The 20,413-nt window shown below is 39.3% G+C and overlaps 1 protein-coding gene across 5 annotated transcripts in view; it reads left to right on the top strand.

Annotated features, from left to right (window-relative positions):
* Positions 1 to 20,413, top strand: part of epha6 (eph receptor A6) — a 691,207-nt gene that overhangs the window by 568,504 nt on the left and 102,290 nt on the right. For 4 of the 5 annotated variants that reach the window (XM_073045584.1, XM_073045586.1, XM_073045583.1 and 1 more), the window contains exon 7: positions 137 to 299. The exons of the other annotated variant lie outside the window; for it this stretch is intronic. In XM_073045584.1, coding sequence (XP_072901685.1) covers positions 137 to 299 — 163 coding nt within the window. The remainder of the gene's footprint in view (positions 1 to 136; positions 300 to 20,413) is intronic. 5 annotated transcript variants of the gene reach the window in all.

The following is a 20,413-nucleotide window of genomic DNA, read 5'->3' as shown; positions in this document are numbered from 1 at the left end:
ATAGAAGTTACTCAAGCAATGCAAAAGTATTCATATTTATATTGGTTGGGCAGAGGAAGTGTCAAACTTTTGACCTTTATAATCGGCAGTAGGTGTTGTTTTGACCTTGTTGTAATTTATCCTTACTCTTACACAGGAACATGAACAGCTCAGCTACTCCTCCACAAGGTCCAAATCTCCCAGTGTAGTCATTAACGGACTGAAGCAGGCTACGAAATATGTATTTCAGATCCGTGCCCGAACTGCAGCTGGATATGGCAGATACAGTCAGAAGTTTGAGTTTGAGACCGGAGACGAATGTAGGTTTATTTGTATTGTTGAACATAAATATTTTGTTTAATATTTAATCACCTTGTGACTTATTTGCTTTGATCTATTTAGCAGAGCAATTGCATTTTTTAAAAATAATCTGCAATGGCACAAACCTAAAAACTAAAAATCTTTATCATTTCTTCTTCAGGCTATTAACTTTTATTGAGCACATTTTTCCCACAATATATATAATGAATATATGCCATTTGTTACCCATGTTAAGTACCAAATAGATTGAATTGGAATATTATTTTCCTGATTGTTGTAGTGTGAACAAAGTCACTGGCAGATATGAAGTAGTCTTTTATTCAACACGAGGAGACACAGCAAGCATCATATTCAGACCCTTCTGAAGGAAGAGGTCTGCTAGCCCCAACATTACATGACATTTAATATGCTAAAGATCAAAAGACAGTTCTATATTTACTATGTAGTTAGAGTGCTTCCTTTGAATTACATATAACTTCCACACCTCCTTCTTCGCACCCTCACTCCAGACAAACAAACTGAATGTGAATCTACATTGTCTGGGTTTTTCAATTAACTGCTCTAGAAACCTATTGTCTAGAGCTGCATTCTAAATTTAATCTACATTCCATTTTCAGGTCTAAAGATTGATGGCTGAAGTTATTCTTTTGCTAAACACTGTATGTCCAGAATATGCTCTAACAGTGATCATTTCAAAACCCATAAATTATCGGCAGATTGTTGTCTTTAATTCTGTATCCAAATAAGAGGAAACAATATGTCATATTTTTATGCTCTGGTTTCTAGTTAATATTTCATGGCTAATTCAACTAATCTTTTGGTACATAACTTCTAACTGAATTCAGATCAGTTGAAAATGATAAGCCCACATATATCAGGATACAAGAATAACGTACTTGAAGTGACACAGATTGAATTAAGGAACAATAAAATGGCTTACAATTGTCATATACCATAGGATCATTAATAAGTTTATCAGTCCTTGGTTGGTTGACAAGAACCAAGATACTGCAAACCTGAAATCTGAAATAAAATTAGAAAATGCTGAAATACTCAGCTGTTCAAGCAATATCAGAACTAAATTCTGATGGAAGATCGTCAACGTGTAGCATTATTCCAACATTTTTTATTCACTTTTCTTATTCTGACTAGCTTTGCTTATTTTTAATTCATTGCTTGGTACCTGAGAAGAAGCTTTCTTTATTTTAAAAACACAAAACTCTGCAGATGCTGGGGTCAAAGCAACACTCACAACATGCTGCAGGAACTCAGCAGGTCGGGCAGCAGCCAACTTGCCCCCTCCTTCTTCGGTCCTGACGAAGGGTCTAGGCCCGAAACCTTGACTGTTCATTTCCATGGCTTTCTTTATTTGTTTGTTGTACTCCTAAAATCATATTTTCGGAGAGATGCTAGCAATGGCACTTGACATTCAGAAAACTAAAGGGAGAAATTTTTGCTGCTTATCCGGTTATCTACAATTACCACTCTGGAAGCTGAGCCAAAATGGATCAGTTGATAAGAGAAAAAATTCCCTATGATTGCATTTTCTGTTGTAGGTAAGTGCATCGAGATATGAAAGTTAAACAAAATGCAGAATATTTTATGTGCTACTTGCTAGTCCTCTTAGTTCAGCTAAAAATTGTTTGCTAAAACAATTGATGACTTCATGTAAAGGGTAGTATGCTTTGGGAGACTGTAGTCCAGGAGCTACTGGGCAGGTCAAGCCAGGTGGGTGGGGGGAGGATGATGAAGTAATAAAATGGGAAGTAATAGGTGGAAAAGGTAAAAGGCTAGAGAAGAATAGGAGAGGAGAGTGGACCATGTGAGAAAGAGGTAAGTGAGGAGAAGAGGTAAGAAGACAGAGTGAGAAATTAAAGTATCTAAAGTATCTATCTATCTATCTAAAGAAGAGGGAAGGGGCAGGGGATAGAAAATTACTGGAAGTTGGAAAAATCGATGTTCATTCCATCAGGTTGGAAGCTACCTGGACAGAATATGCAGTGTTGCCTCTCTAACCTGAGAGTGGCTCTTAGCGGTAGAAGAGGAAGCCATGGACCAACATGTCAGACTGAGAATGGAGATAGGAATTAAAATGTTTGGCCACTGGGAAATCCTGCTTTTAGCAGATGGAGTGAAGGTGCTCGACAAAGCAGTCCCCCAATTGTTGGGTGCATTGGAATTACTGGATACAGTAGAAGCCACTAACAGTTTCATAGGTGAAGAGTTGCCTGTCCTGGAAGGACTGTTCAGGCCCTGAATGGAGGTGGGGGAGCAGTGAATGAGACTTCTGCCATTTGCAGGGATGAGTGCTTGGAGGCAGATTCGTGGGGAGTGATGGAAGTACAAGGAAATCATGGAGAAAATAATTCCTGTGGAAAGCAGAGAGTGTGGGGGAAATAAAGATGTGTTTGGTGGTAGGATCCAGGTGAAGATGATGTAAGTTGCAAAGAATGATTTGTTGGATACGGAGGCTAATGTGTGGTTGGTGAGGACAAGAGGAACTTATCCTTGTTAAGTCAATGTCTTAACAAGGATGGGGTGATTGTGAATGTCCGGGAAATGGAGGAGATGTGGGTGAGGGCAGCATCAATGGCGGAGGAAGGGAAACTTGATTCTTTGAAGAAGGAGGACATGTCTGATGTCTAGGAAAGGAAAGCCTCATCCTGGGAACAGATGCAACAGAGATGAAGGAACTGAGAAAAGGGAATAATATTTTCACAGGAGACAGGGTGGGAAGAGCTATTGTCAAGATAGCTGTGGGATGCAATAGGTTTATAAAGGATATCGGTAGACAGTTGGTTTCCACAGATGGAGACAGAGAGATCGAGAAAGTGGAGATAAGTATCAGAAATGGATCAAGTGACTTTAAGAGCAGAGTGGAAGTTGGAGGCAACTGAGAGAATTTTGAACATTTCATTGCTTGTATATTTTCAGTAATGAATATAAAAACAATTTAACATTTCAAAAGGCTTATCTTAATTAAAACAATAATATAATTTCTTTATGAACCAAATTTTATAGAGAATTCTAAAGTGTTTTAAAATTTTCTGTTAATATTATTGTTGACCAGCAGCATTGATTTTGGAGGTTGCCTAAGTGTTACTCCTTTTCAGATAGGGTGTTAATAACAGACCAGACATCCAAAAGAAATCTTCACATAACCAAAATCCTATACATTATGCTTACTGCATTACTTAAACAATTGTGCAGGAGATATACTTTATTTCATTTTTGCCTTAAAATATCCTTTCCTACATAATACTCTTTCTTGATTATTTATAAAACATACTCTGAAAGCACCCACTGTGACAGCTTATTATCAAAAACTTGAAAATGCTGAAATGTGACTTGCATTGCTGTATGTTCTCCAGTACCTGTTACATGTGGATATAATTTTAAATCGCTGCTGTCATGATATGTTGTGGAAAAAAAGGAAGGAAATAAATGAAAGCAAAGCAGAGGACAGTACGCTGGTAATATCTCACAGTTGGCTGGGAGGAACTCAGCGGGTTGAGCAGCACACGTGGGAGGACAGGAGTTGTTGATATCTCAGGCCAAAACCCTGTGTCCGGACCGGGAGTGGAGAGGGAAGACGGCCAACTGGATTCAGATAAGTAAGGAATGTGAGAATGAAAAGCATTAGAGGAGAGGAGAGGCATGAATGACGGTTGGAAGCAGATGGGTGTGAGGTCGGGGTGGGAACCTGTGGGTGAAGTGGATGGATGGCACCAGGAAGGGAAAAGGACAATGATGGACGAAGGGTGGCGAAAGGGGGGCTGGGAAGATGAGGGTGGAACAAAAATGGGAAGACTGAAAGATCAGGAAAGGGGTGGAAGAAAAAGGAATGAAAATGGAAGAAGGGTTTATACTGGTAAATATTGTTGCTTGTAGACCTTTAGTAGCGTAATTATTAGTATATAATATAGAACCAGCAGTGTAAGACTACGTATTTCTCGCTTGTCTGCTCTCAGCCCTTCCTACATCACAGAGATACGGATTCCCCTTTCCTCACTGGCCGCCCATGAGCTTCCATATCCATCTTCAACAGAATCCTACCCCCAGGCATATCATCCCCTCCCCCAACCTCTGCTTTTCCCTTGTCCATTCGTCCCTCCCCACAGATCTCCCTCCTGGCACTTATCCCTGTAACTGTGTTAGACCTGCCCCTACACCTCCTCCCTCACCACCACTCAGGGCCCTAAACAGTACTTCCAGTTGAGGCAACACTTCACCTGTAGAGTTGCCTGGAGACATTTATTATATCCATTGCACCCAGTGTGGCCTCCTCTACATCGGAGAGACCCAGTGCAGATTATGGAACCACTTTGTTGAACTCGTTCGTTCTGTCTGCTGCAACAGGCAGGGTCTTCCAGTGGCTACCCATCTCGATTTGACTTCCATTCCCACACCCTTATGTCTTTCTGTGGCCTCATCTCCTGCCACAGTGAGGCCAACCACAGGCTGGAAGAGCATCACATCATATTTCACCTTGGTAGTCTCCAACCCAATAGCATGAACACTGATGGCCAGTTTGTACTCCTTCCCGTCCCCTCAGTTTCTTAATCTGACTTCTTCCTCCCTCCTTTTCAGTCCTGGTAAACGGTCTTGACCCAAAATGTCAACTGTTGATTGCTCTCCATAGATGCAGCCTGACCAGCTGCGTACCTCCAGCATTTTGCATTTGTTGCTAGAGATTGAACATCGATTTCTCTAACTTTCGGTAACCAATTCTCGCTGTTTTCACCATCCCCTGCACCTTTTTTTGTTTTCTTCCATTCTAGTGGCCCTCTATCCTTATCTCTTCTCCTCCCAATGCTCATGGCCTGCCCTTCGCTTCCTCTAGTTTCCCCACCTCCTTCCTTTTATTCCAAGATCCATTGTCCTTCCTTATCAGATTCCTTCTTCTTCAGCCCTTTATTTCTTCCACCTATCACCTCCCAGCTCACCTCATTTCCCCCTCCCTCATTCATCTACCTCCCCCCCTCCCATGGTTTCACCTATGACCTGCCAGCTTTTACTTATTCTGGCTTCTGACCCCTTTCTTTCCAGTCTTGATGAAGGCTCATGTCCCAAAACACTGACTATCCATTCCCCTCCACAGATGCTGTCTGATCTGTTATTGTGTGTGTGTGCTGTAGCGGAGTTTAGTTGTTTAATAAGGAAATTTTGCTGATTGGAAATCATCTGTGTTTGTTTTTGGCTCCAGATAAATTCAAACATTCTTAGTATTTATAACAATAGATATTAACATCTGCAATAATGTTTTACTTGGTGATGTGTGCCATTTTGTGAATCAACCCTGACTCTGGAATGAAAGAAATGTTTTAAGATATGAATTTTGTGTAAGTTTAGAAATCAAGTGGTCTTTGTAGAAGAACAAGCCAAGCATGATGTGAATCTTTTCAGATATGAGTTAACCAAATTAACACATTGATAAAAGGGGATTTGATCTATTGAGCCTCTTTTTCCATGCACCAAGAGAAAGTAGTCTGAATTGTCCATATCTAATCTGTCGAGGTAAAGTTCTTTACAAAGGATTTTACTGATTCCCAAGTGGCACCAGAGCTGTCCCTTCCAGATCACAGCTTCCAGCTGTTTTGCTTGTTGCTTGGTCTATGGCGCCCATTGTTTGTTTTTATATTTGGCAAACACAAATAAAGCTCTAATGACCTGGTGTTCTCATTTTTCATAGTTTCCTGAATGTTGACCTGCATTATCACAGTAACAATATTATCAAATCGGCATCTGTGGTGAGGACTGTGCCAAGAAAAAAATCAGAAATGCAGGTGTTCCACCAATAAGATATATGTAAATTTTTCAAAAATCTGGTTTAAATTTGCTACCTCAAATACTTTCTTTCAGTACATACTTTCAATAATACCCAACAATCAGCCTGTGCGCCATTTTCTGTTTGGCTGCCCATTTGCACCGTGGTTGGATTCCAGAACGTGCACAGAGGATTAGATTGCACCCATATGGCCTAACCTGGACCCTTGTTCAAAGTGACCTACAGGAAAGGATCTACTATCTCACAGTGTTGCTTGTTTACGTCCAGCAAGTAAACTCTTACTTTCTGGGAGTCGTCACTTATAAATCAGGGCAACATACTAGCTTTGACCTAGAAATACAAGTCTCTGGATGCTTTCTGAGAAAGTTAGACTATCCTCTACTGGTAACATAGATAACCAGTATCCAGTATAAGTTTCCCAGGGAACATGTTGACCTTAATAGAGAATAATAACTGAGAATGCCATTGGCATTCTGAATGTATACTTTAGGTCCCTTGATCAGTCTGAAAGCATTCTGTAATATAGTCTTGCTGGTATCTTGAGGACAGCATGCTGTACAACTTGACCTCACAAAGAAGATACCACACAGTGTAGCTTCTTCTAAAGTGCTCAAGGGAACAACAAAGCTCAATGAAAAAGACAAATTAAGTCAGGACATTCAAATGATTGAAAGACCTTCAAATTTCACCTGATTGACTTGGAAAAATTATATTGAGATTGAATATTACAGCTGCTCCATCTGAAGTGAAATTCAATTCCATCAGAGTCTCACTTCCCTTCTCTTAAGCGGTTTATTTAGAAATATGTATTGCTACTTTTACACAATTGGAAAGGAAAATTTTATATAGTTTGAAGATGTATATTACTCTATTTTATAAATGATTAGAATCACTGTGGGTCCTTTCATAATATTTCACTCCAGATGTTTTCCGCCTCATACTTATTTATTTAAGTTTCTGATAACCCTCCTATCCATTATGTACAACTTGAGTCAACTGAATTGAGACTATGAAGTTGAAAAGCACTGCAGCAAAAAATGATTTCAAGCTGCAACTGCAACTCCTCACTACTGCATAAAAATGCAATGTCAGAACACAAAAAAATACAACAATTTCAGAAGACTACTAGAATCTTAACAAGAATTGTTCACCTCATCTACGAATCACTTGGTTAACTTTCCCAGGACAGCCCAATGCACCTAATACATCAAGGCTGAATGCTTCCCACCTGGTGGTACACAACTTCAGTTCTGGCCTCACAAGCACGGTTACACAAAAACCTCTATGTAATTTTCCCTGCTCGTTGCCTTTTGACACAATAGTGTCTGCTCTGCTCAAAGATGACATAAGAAGCTGCAGTTACTGGAATATGGAGCAGCAGAAAGCACTGGAGAAATTCAGCAGGTTAGGCAGCATCTATGGAGGGCAATGGGCATTAAGGCCTTCATCAGTCCAGATGAAGGGTTGACTATCCATTTCTCTCCATAGGTGCCGCCTGATCTACAGTGTTCCTCCAGCCCTTTTCATATTGCTTAACTCTGTGCAGTCTGAAGATGCCCTGTGTTAGTTTACTTTCTGGTCCTCTATATGAACAACTGAGGCCGTGGATCTCACATGTTTTGCTATAGGTCATGAACCAGTCTTGTTTTGATATAGTTCTAAATATCGTAGTATCTGTCTCCAACACCCAATTTCAGTCTCAGGCCAACCATCTCTTACTACTTGCCAATGTGCTCTTTCGGTTGAAATACACGGCAGTCCCAATTACCACCCCAGCCCTTCTCCTCCCTTGTAGTCCCTACCACCCACTTCCAGAACTTACCAATCATCAAGTCATAGAGAATACAACACAGAAACAGGCCGTTTGCCCCATCTAGTCCATCCACTGCCTACCCTGGTTGATCCTACCGAAGTGCAAAACCTCGCACTTGTCTGCATTAAATTCCATCTGCCACATGCAGCTCATTTTTCCACCTGATGCAAATCCTTCTGCAAGCTATGATAGCCTTCCTCACTGTCTACTACACCCTCAATCTTGGTGTCATACGCAACTTTGCTGATCCAGTTAACCATATTATTATTAAGAGCATTGATATAGATAATAAACAACAAAGGACCTAGAACTGATCCCTGAGGCACACCGCTAGTCACAGGCCTCCCGTCAGAGAGGCAACCATCTGCTACCACTTTCTGGCTTCTCCACAGAGCCAATGTCCAATTCAACCTACCTCATCCTGAATGCCGACCAACTGAACTTCCTTTTTTGTAATTCAAATTTTTATTATTATTTATTCTTATTTTACAAAGCAGCACAGCATATCATAGAGCAGATTCAGTACAGCATATTTACACAGCCGTCCCATGACAGGAAAACATATAAAACTAAGAAACAGAAAAAAACTTCTAATTTAAGTTTAAATTAACATACAACCAAAACTGATCCCACGCATCTTGCACTTTTCCCTCACTGTTAATTCTTCCCAATGTGTTCATGTGATGAAATCGTAACCATTTCCTCAATCCATTCCCTCACAGTGGGACATCAAAATTTGCCTTTTGGCTCCAGCGGATTTTAATTGAGATGCAAGTATTTTATTATTTTTATCTCCAAACATATAAAATTGGCTCTTTAACTTAAGTAGATAACCTTCAATTGGATGAGTTAGTAATAGGTTATATTGTGATTGAAGTTCCACCCTTTTAAAAAATAATATTAGGGGAAGTCGCATAGATATTATCTAAATCTTTAATTTGCTTGGAAATTTTATCTAATTCTGCTTTAGTCTGTTTTTTAAGTTTAGCTGAATAAGAAATAATCTGACCACATAAAAATGCTTTGAATGTATCCCATATAATTAATTTAGGCATACCTCCTATATCACTAAAAAGAAAAAATTCTTTTATCTGGCTTTCAATAAAACTGATAAAATCAGAGTTTTGCAATAAAGTCTGAGACATGCACCATGGTGGATGGGCAAAAATGACATCATCAAATTCAAAGGACTACCTCAAAGGCGCATGATCAGATATAGCAATAGCGTCATTTTCACAGTTTTTAACATTAGGCAAAAGGTGGGGATCAATTATAATATAATCAATCCTCGAATATTTTTTATAAACATGTGAAAGAAGGAATATTCTCTGTTATCAGGGTGTAAATGCCTCCATAATTCGATCAACCCAAGATCAGTCAAAAAGGAGTTAATAACTGACGCAGAATGATTTGGAAGTCACTGATTAGTTGAGCTCTTGTCAATCATAGGATTTAAACAACAGTTAAAATCCCCACATATACTCATTTAAATCTGGCAATAAAGCAAATACTTTTTTTAAAAAAAGGATCATCTAAATTAGGACCATACAAATTAACCAAAATGACCTTTCTATTACAATTTTAACAATTAAAAATCTACCATTAGAATCTGATTCAATATCCTCTTGAGTAATATATTAGATTTAATAATGATAGATACGCCCTTAGTTTTGCTCTGACAAGTAGCATGGAGCTGTATTCCATTCCACCAGTGAAAAAATCTACTTTGATCTCCCGCCCTGATATGCGTCTCCTGAGCAAAAATTATATCAGGTTGGAATCAATTAATAATTTTAAAAATCTTTTTTCGTTTAATAGGATGATTCCAACCACGTACATTCCAACTTATTGTATTAATGCATTTAACTGCCATACTATAATTTTATTCCAATTTACTTTATACATGCGCAGAACACATACCAATACGGGATTATCAAAGATGGCAGCGGTGATGAAGAATACAACCATATAGAAAACATGCATGCTCCTGAAACACCCAGTGGGAAAAAATTCCTAACTCTAAACCCACCCACCCTCCCAAAAGTCCGAAATAAAGGCAAGCGAACTAAGATAGATGCGAAGCCATGGGCCGCTCTGTCGGTCTCGTCTCTCCCTCCTCCCAGCCAGTACACCAAAAAAAATAAAATGACCTTGCAAGAAAGACAGTAACGTCTCAACAAAGGAGAGTGTTTACATTCCATCATGTGTTAAACAGAAAAAGAACCAAAATAATATAATCTCTTAGAGAGAAAAACCAGCACCATCTTAAGTTTAGCTTTAAATCCCTAAGAAAACTTTAAATTTGGTTATAGGACGCTATAATAAAACAGATAAAAAAAGGTTAATAGTATATTTAACTGAACTAAGTTTACAAAAATATTAATTAGCAATACGATAGTAACTAAACCCTCCCAGATATATATATATATATATAAAGAAACCCTATTAGTAGGAAAAAAACTACCAGTTAGTAAGTTAAGAAACAACAAAAAAAACATCAAACCAAATATTAGATAAAAGGAACAAATCCTTTTGTCCTCTTTTCTCAGTCAAATATGTAATTAACCATTTAAACAGTCAAACTTGAACCATAAATCTTCTTTCCAAACAAAAATCCAATAGGATGTAATGATGAGCAGGTTTTCTTATCTTCTTTTATTAATCTGTCAATGAAATATCCAGATAGCCTTCATATATCTTCATATATCTTCTTTTTGAAATGTGAGTAATATACAGATAATCAAACAGCTTTTCAGATAGTTCATTCGGTAGTAACATCAGTGGCAGTGACAGGTATAGCCTAAACAAAATCCAGTGCAGTTTTTGGGTCAAAAAAAATACATGGGGAAGAATTAGCAGGAAAAAATTTCATTTTTGTCGGGTAACTCAAAGAGGGAAATAGTTTCTTATCATATGCTTGTTTAATTACCAAAGCAAATCTTGATCTTTGTTGCATTACTTCTTTCGAATAATCTTCATAAAAATGGAGCTCAGACTCGTTGAATCTGAAAACTCTCTGTTTTCTTGCCTGTCGCATTATTTGATCTTTAATTTCAAAGTGATGAAAACAAACCAAAATGAATCTTGGTTTGTTTGAGTCTCTAAATTTCAAAGTGGGCAGTCTGTGTGCTCTTTCAATAGCAGGCGGCTGTGATAAAATAGTCGGAAATAGATTATGAAAGAGCTTACCAAAGTAAACCGTTAAGTCTTCATTTTCAGCTCCTTCTTGCAATCTCAACAATTCATATGTTGTTTTGGTGAGACCTGGTTTCCAGGTCAATAATCTTATTATGATATTTTTCCAAAAAGGTTGTAGTTTCGGACAGTTTTTGCTTAGTTGACTTCAATTCCTCTTCATGTTTAGTAACTTGAGTTTCCACATCTTTAAGTTTTCCCAGAAATAGCTTCATTTCATTATTATTCTTTTCCAGTTGATCTTTAATTGCTTTATTCCGATCTTGAATTGAATTCAATGTCCAAACGATATCTTCAGCCCATGCTGGCATTTCATTAGATCTTTCCGTCAGCATCTTTCCTTTTCCATTACCTTTGTCAGTAGGTTCATGCGGATTCTTCCCACTTCTCGTAGACATTGACATATTACTCCCCTTCAAAAATCAGCAATTAAAAACTTTAAATTCAAAATTTAAGCTGGGGGGAGAGAGAGAAAACTAAGAGCAGCACAAAATTACTGCTACTCCATCCGCAGACAGAGGTGGTCTCCAATTTGTCATTGTTTACATTCGTTATCATTGTCCTATCACCCAGGAGACAAAGCCGTGGGCACAAGGGCAGTGTAGGACCCGACCTCATTTTTACATTTCCAGCATAAATGATTATCAACAATCCCCATTTTGTAGAGTCTAGTTGGTGTCCAATAATATCTGTGTACTATCTTATACTGAATAAATTTCCCTCTCACTTCCCTAATATGTCTACCCACATTTGATAAAATATTTGACCACTCATTATCTTCAATATCGCTTCCAAGATCTTTCTGCCATACTGCTTTGTGATTGTTACATGGTTCACCCACAGAGTGCTTGAACATTTTATAAAACACTGATGCTTTATGAACTTCCTGTGGTAGTGTAAAATATTCAGTTAAAGGGTTACTTTGTGGGCCATTCCTGAATATGCTACTAACGCAATGTCTTATTTGTAAATACTTCCAGAAATTCCCTTTATCTACAAAGTTATATTTCCTCTGCAAATCCACATACGACATAAAAATCCCATTCTCATAGAGATCACCCACTGTATTTACACCTTTAATCTTCCATTCTTTCCAGTACACCATTCTTTTCCCAATGCTTATCGCAGGCTTATTCCAGAGCAAGGAGTATAACAGATTTAAATGTGACATTTTACAAGCTTTATGAATGGTACTCCACACACTCCTTGAGTGAAATAGTATAGGATTTATATAACCATATAACAATTACAGCACGGAAACAGGCCATCTCGGCCCTTCTCGTCCATGCCGAACGTTTACTCTCACCTAGTCCCACCGACCTGCACTCAGCCCATAACCCTCCATTCCTTTCCTGTCCATATACCTATCCAATTTTACTTTAAATGACAATATCGAACCTGCCACTACCACTTCTACTGGAAGCTCATTCCACACAGCTACCACTCTCTGAGTAAAGAAATTCCCCCTCATGTTACCCCTAAACTTTTTCCCCCAATTAGATTAGATTAGGTTAGATTAAGATTAGTCTTGTTTTCCACATGTTGTGAGAGAATGTTAAGAGGAGAATGTGGTGCAGCCAAGCTCACTTCTATAACTACCCAATCTAAATCAACATCAGACAACACACACAAAATGCTGGTGGAACACAGCAGGCCAGGCAGCATCTATAAGGAGAAGCACTGTTGACGTTTCGGGCCGAGACCCTTCGTCAGGACGAACATCAACATCAGCTCTGTCCCAATGTTTAGCTAACTTGGTCATTTCAAAGGATAATTTATATGCCCTGTCATCTAGTAGACTGAGCCCACCCATGTCCCTGGACAAACACATCTTACTCATTTTAATTCTGGGCTTCTTCTTATCCCATAGAAAGTCACTAATAATTTTGTTGTATTGCTTGTAGATCAAATCTGAAATATTTAAAAGAAGCATCATAGAAAGATAGCTAAACTGAGGTGCTATGACCATTTTAACTACATTGACTTTACCCCAGAGTGACAGTCTCAGTGCCCCCCACTTATCCAGATTATTTCTTATCCTACTCAATAATGGATCATAATTTAAAGTAATTATTTAATCCAAATTCTGACTGAGTTTGATCCCTAGATATTTCATTCCAACTGGCACCCTTCTGAAATTAAACTGAGATACTGAATTTGAATAACACCATTTTGACATTGGCATAGCCTCGGACTGCTCTAATCATGACTGCCAACGGTTCCAAAAAAATGGTAAATAAAAGTGGGGACAAGGGCCACCCTTGGCGTGTACCCGTAAAATGTTGAAAAATGGAGATATGATACCATTTGTAATAACTGCAGTCTTAGGGTTTTTATACAAAATTCTAATCCATGATTTAAAGATAGATCCAAACCCAAAGGATGACAAGGCCGTGGTTAAAAATCTCCACTCAACCCCGTCAAAGGCCGTTTCAGCGTCCAGGGAGATGGCAGTAACTGGGATACTACTTGGGGAGTTCAGCCATGTTAAGTGCAGTAATCTCCTTACATTGTCAGTTGGGGATCTGCCTTTAATGAAGCCAACTTGGTCAGTGTTAATTATAGATGGCAATACTTTCTCTAATCGTGAAGCCAGTATTTTAATCAGTATCTTACAGTCCACATTAATTAAGCTTATAGGCCTATAACTGGAAGGATCTATTGATCCCTGCCTTTTTTTTGGAATCAACAATATTAACACTTCATTAAATGTATTAGGTAAAGATTCCAAATTAAATGCTTCTGAATATATTTTTGTTAGAATAGGAGCCAATATGTCCACAAATTTCTTATAATATTCAATTCAACTGGGAAGCCATCCATACCTGGAGATTTCCCCATTTTCATAGCTGCAATATCCCGTCTGACCTCATCCTCAGTATTTGGGGCATCCAAGGACTCAGCTTGTTGTGGGGATAATGTAGGCAATTTTATGTTAGCAAAAAACTGATTCAGCTCCTCCCGGTTATGATTAAATGATGATGCATATAAATGTCCATAGAACTGTTGAAAGACTTCATTTATTTCTTTAGATGATGACACTAATGTATCCCCTTTCTTAATTACAGGTATAACACTATTTGTATTCTGCTGCTTTAAATATCGTGCCAGCAGCTTACCAGCTTTGTCACCACCTTCGTAGAAACTTGTTTTTAATCTAAATATTGCATATGCTGCTTCTTTGTTATATATGTTATTTAGCTGGAATTTCAAATTGCACAGGTCTTTGTATAAGTCATCGGTATATTGTCTTGATAAGACCTTTTCTAATGTGGTTATTTCTGCCTCCAGATTTTTTATTTGCTCCATACTTTCTTTCTTTCTTTTAGATGCTTGTGCTATTAATTTTCCTCTTATATACACCTTGGATGCCTCCCATACCGAGGACAGCTTTACTGTGCTCCCTACGTTCAATTTAAAAAATGAAGTCAGATCCTCAGCCAGCTTATCACTGAAATCCTCAGCTTTTAACAGCATAATATTCATTCGTCATCTACCCCTCCTTCCCCTTTCAGCATTTAAATCAATTTGAATTTCAACCGGCGCATGGTCTGATAATGGGTCAATTTTACAGTCTATCACCTGTTCAACAATGGAGTTGGATATTAGAAAAAAATCTATTCCTGAGTAGGATTTATGTCGATGAGAGAAAAACGTATATTCTTTTCCGGATGGATTCACCAATCGCCATATATCCACCAGACCGATATCCTCAATAAGTTGATGTAAGACTGCCCTGTCCCTAGGTAAAGGTAATGTCTGAAATTTGCTTTTATCAATAACAGGGTCTATTACTTGGTTAAAGTATCCTGCTAAAATTATTTTTCCTTCCTTGGCACCTAAAATTTCGTTCACCTTGTTAAGTAAGTCTGGGTCTTCCTTATTAGGTGCATATATGTTACAAAGTACCACCTTCACCCCATTAATAAGTGCATCTATTCAAATTATCCTGCCTTCCTTGTCCTTAAATTCTCTAAGCAATACAAAATTAAATTTTGACCAAACACTTTGCTGAGAATTATGCAGTCATGGCACAGAACTGACCTTCAGCCCACCCTGTCCATTGTAATCGTCAAATACCTGCTTACATAAATCCCATTTACCAAACTTGGTTTGTATCCATCTGTGCCTTAAAAATTCAAGTGCTCGTCTAGGTACTACTTAAATATTTTTAGAGTGTCTGCCTCTACCACCCTCTCTGACAATGCTTTCCAAACTCCAATCACGCTCTAGGTGAAAACAATTCTTGCATCTCCTCTTTCCTTAAACCTATGCCTTCTATCCATTGGCACCTTTGCTATGAGGGAAAAGTTTACTACTATCTCCCCTATCTACAGGAAGCCCCTCATAGATTTTAACACCTCTGCTGGGTCCATGACACAGTTTTCTTTCCCCCAAGGAAAGCAAACCCTGCCTGTTTTAGTCTCTACTCAATCAGGGAGACTCTCCATCGCAGGCAACGTCTGACGAATCTCCTCCTTTGGTATGTTTAGATTTGCCCCAAGAGGACAGGTGAGCTTCTGTATATCATTTTGAACAGGCCACACCCAATAAATGACTAAATTTGTTTTATACCATTAAAACAAGTGTCTGCATTTTTGTAGGGTTCACTGAGTCTAATTTGATAATTACCATCTCTAGTAGTTGTGGAAGGTGAGTGAAAGCCAGAGAGAAGTTGTCGCTCATTTGTGTGGTTCAGTATTCTATAATGAACAAAGAGGCAGTTGGTCATCTTGATCTCACAGTTGGTGCTGTAGCTGAACATACCATCCTTACACTATAGAGTGGATGTTTGCTTTCCCCAAAGCAGCAAATATTTTTTCCCCAAAACTAGAAGACCATCTTATTTACCTTGCAGTCCATCTGCTAGAAAAGAACCAACATCAATTACAGCTTCTTGATGTAAAAACCTGGTTGAAAGAATCTTGGACTAAGGTCAAGTTGTGAAGATAATTTGAAGTTCCATTTGAAAGTGGATTAACCTTGTAACTTATAGCACTAGGCCAGAGCTTTGGTACTGCAACACAGATTTCTCAATGCATGGAAGTAGAACATGATCCAACATTAATTTTTACTGATGGAGCTAATTGAATACATATTGCTACGGTGCATTTGGGAGCATCACATTTTAATTATGGATGAACTGAAACAAAAAAGACAGTACTTGAATCCTCCACTCTAGAGAGTTTTCTCATCATAAGTATTACTGACTTCTGGTTTATCAGCCATTTTTCTACATTTAGATACTCTTCTTCATTCTACATTAGTACTCCCACTGCCTTGCTTTAGATTATTAAATTCTGGTAAATCTGTTACTAAAGCTGCTCTCTGTGGGTTTCAAGGCAGAGCAAAAAGAAAGGATTTCTGCCCTCTGGTCATCAGGAGTTCCAAAGTGAGATGAATTCAATTGTTTCACTGACTTAGTTGGCTGTAAGCCCTCAGCATGTAGCTGAACTTTAAAATTAAGAAGAAATTCTTATTGAGAAACCATAAGAAAAATTGATATGGAAATGTCTGGTTACTGTGGCCAAGCTATTCTAACATTGCTCTGTAGCCAAATTGCTACTGACAGTTTCTTCACAGCAACAGAAGCAACAGGTTTTTATTGCCACATGGTCCCCGATACCCTGGAGACTTTGCTGCTGCTTTCCCACAGTTCATAAGGGAGAATTCAGCCTCAGGAGCACAAACTGAAGCCACATCCCCTTAAAAATCCAACAGTCTTTGAAAGCCTACGCCGTTAGAAGGCTGTTTTCCTGTTTCGATTTCCCTTTGATGATCAAACACATTTAGATATAGCTGAAAACAATTTGAATAATTAGGAAGATGAGACCATGAGAAATGAGAGCCAGAGAAAACTATTTAGTTTGATGTGTTTGCTCTAATATTTAATGAAATGATCTTTCACTTCAGTGATGCTTTCCTTGATTTCCCCCCCAGTAACCAAAAATCTATCCTTCCCTACCTTGAAAGATGCAGCACACTCAGACGCAGTAGTGTCTATAGGATCAACCAAAGGTGCTATGGTCTTTTCTTAAACTTTATTTTTTATGATCGCAAGACCCTGCCAGACATTAAGAACAGGTCTACCTGATCAACTAGTTGCTCCTTGGCAGAGAAACTGAATGAGCTGGACTTGGTGTGCAGCCTACAGCAAGTGACCATCTTAGTCACTTTCCTCGTAATCACAAGACCCTGTTGGACATTGGTGGTGTGGACTGCTGCAAGTCCAATTCATTGGGTTATTGGCCAATGGCAGGGCAGCTGCATGGTCTTGGCTGTAGCAAAGACTCGGCCTCAACCACATTGTTGCCTGTTTGCAGCTGTTCAGGTGGTGAGTCAGAGTCAGGCGCTGGTTCCGATCACTTGTATGCATTATGGTATGTTTTCCACTGATAAAAACGTTCATGCTTAGGGGTTCCTTTGCTGTGTATGAAGTTCCTTAACTTCCTATTGCTGTTGTTAACTGTCATCAACATGTCTGTTCACAAGATCACAAGACAAAGGAGCAGAAGTAGGCCATTCGGCCCATTGAGTCTGCTCCGCCACTCCACCATGAGCTAAACTATTCTCCCATCTAGTTCCAACTTCCAGCTTTTTCCCAATACCCCTTGATACCCTGACTAATTAGATACCTGTCAATCTCCTCCTTAAAAACCCTCAATGATTGGGCCTCCACAGCTGTATGTGGCAACGAATTCCATAAATCCACGACCCTCTGGCTAAAAAAATTTCTCCTCAATTCTGTTTTAAATGGGTACCCTCTAATTCTAAGACAGTGACCTCTTGTCCTGGACTCACCCACCAAGGGAAACAGCCTTTCCACATCTACTCAGTCCAACCCTTTCAACATTCGAAATGTTTCTATGAGATCCCCTCTCATTTTTCTATACTCTAATGAACACAATCCAAGAGCCGACAAATGCTCCTCATATGTTCGCCTCTGCATTCCAGAAATAATCCTTGTAAATCTTCTCTGAACTCTCTCCAACATCAGTACATCCCTTCTAAGATAGGGGGCCCAAAAATGCACACAGTATTCCAAATTGGGTCTCACCAGTGCCCCATAGAGCCTCATCAACACCTCCTTACTCTTATACACTATTCCTCTTGAAATAAATGCCAACATAGCATTCGCTTTCCTTACTGCCGATCCAACCTGGTGGTTAACCTTTAGGGTATCCTGCATGAGGACCCCCAAGTCCCTTTGCACTTCCGATTTTTGAATTTTCTCCCATCTAAATAATAACCTGCCCAATTATTTCTTCTTCCAAAATGTACAACCATACATTTCTCAATATTGTATCTCATCTGCCATTTATTTGCCCACTCTCCTAAACTGACCAAGTCTCTCTGCAACCTTTCCGTTTCTTCAACACTTCCTGTTCCTCCACCTATCTTGGTGTCAACCGCAAATTTAGCCACAAAACCATTTAATCCATAATCTAAATCATCGATATACAGTGTAAAAAGAAGCGGCCCCAACACCAACCCCTGCAAAACACCACTAGTAACCAGTAACCAACCAGAATAGGATCTCTTTATTCCCACCCTTTGCTCTCTGCCTATCAGCCAATGTTCCACCCATTCCAATATCTTTCCTGTAATTCCATGGGCTCTTATCTTATTAAGCAGCCTCTTATGCAGCACCTTATCAAAGGCCTTTTGAAAATCCAAATACACAACATCCGGAGGTTGTCTTCCCTAGACTTCCACAGTCAAGGAACCCGGGTGTTTCACTTATATCCACAGTGATGAAGTATTTTGAGAGGCTGATGTTGAAGCATATCAGCTCCTGTCTGAATGGCGACTTGGATCCTCTCCGATTTGCCTACCGAAGCAAAAGGTCTATAGCAGATGCTATCTTGTTGGCTCTTCATACAACCCTGCATACACCAGGATACTCTTTATCAATTACAGCTCAGCATTTAAAACCATCATCCTCTCAAAACTAATCAGTAAACTCCCAAGACCTGGGCCTCAAAACTACCTTGTGCTATTGGATCCTGGATTTCCTCACTTGTAGACCCCAGTCAGTTCGGATTGGCAAAAACATCTCCTCCACAATCTCATCAGCACACAAGCACCACAGGGATGTGTACTTAGCCCCCTGCCCCTGCCCTACTCGCTCTACACCTGTGACTGTGTGGCTAAGTACAGCTCCAACACCATATACAAGTTTGCTGATGACACCACTACTGTACGCTTTACCAAAAGGGGTGATGAATTAGCATACAGGAGGGAGATTGAAAACTTAGCTGAGTGGTGTGATAACAACAACCTCTCACTCAATGTCAATAAGACCAAGGAACCGATAGTAGAGTTCAGGAGAGGGAAACCAGAGGTCCATAGCCAGTGATCATCAGAGGTGGAGAGGGTCAGTAACTTTAAATTCCTGGGTGTCACTGTCTCATAAGACCTGTACTGGACCCATCATATAAATATAATTGTGAAGGAAGTATGACAGCGCCTCTTTTTCTTCAAGAGTTTGTGGAGATTTGGCATGTCATCGAAAACCTTGGCAATCTTCTATAGATGTGTGGTGGAAAGCGTAATGACTGGCTGCATTATGGCCTGGTATGGGACCACTAATGCCTTTGAGTGGAAAATTCTACAAAAGGTAGTGGATTCAGCCGAGTACATCTTGGGTAAAACCCCCCCCAACCATTGAGCACATCTACATGAAACGGTGCTGTAGAAAAGCAGCACTCATCATAAAAGACCCTCACCACCCAGGCTCTCTGTCACTGCTGCAATCAGGCAGAAGGTACAAAAGCCTCAGGTCTCACACCACCAGGTTCAAGAACAGTTACTACCCCTCAACCATCAGGCTCCTGAACAAAAAGGGTGTATCTTCAATCTTTTAAGGACTCTGTTATATTGCTATTTCATGCTCAGTATTTATTACTATTTATTTATATCTGCATGTGTACAGTTTTCTTACAGTTTACAGTTCCTGATGTTTATAGTTTACACTTACTGTTCTATAGATTTGCTAGGTATTCCCACAGAAAAGTAACCTCAGGGTCATGTGGTGACTCTGATAATAAATCTTACTTTGAACTTTGAACATTTTGGGCAGAGACCCTTCTTCAGAACTGGAAAGGCAGAGGGAGAATGCTTTGTCCTGCATCTCCATTCCATCCCCCAGAAGTGGAATTTTCCCGTGGCAAACTATTTTAATTCCTCTTCCTATTCCCATGTCGGTACATGACCATCTCTTGTGCCATGATGAAGCTTCTCTCAGGTGGAGGAGCAACAACTTATATTCAATCTGGGTCTCCTCCAACCCGATGGCACGAACATCGATTTCTCCT

Source organism: Hemitrygon akajei, chromosome 5 (assembly GCF_048418815.1).
Source record: "Hemitrygon akajei chromosome 5, sHemAka1.3, whole genome shotgun sequence".
Classification (NCBI taxonomy): domain Eukaryota; kingdom Metazoa; phylum Chordata; class Chondrichthyes; order Myliobatiformes; family Dasyatidae; genus Hemitrygon; species Hemitrygon akajei.
Note: the sequence above shows the minus strand (reverse complement) of the source record. Positions and strands in the feature narration are given on the sequence as shown.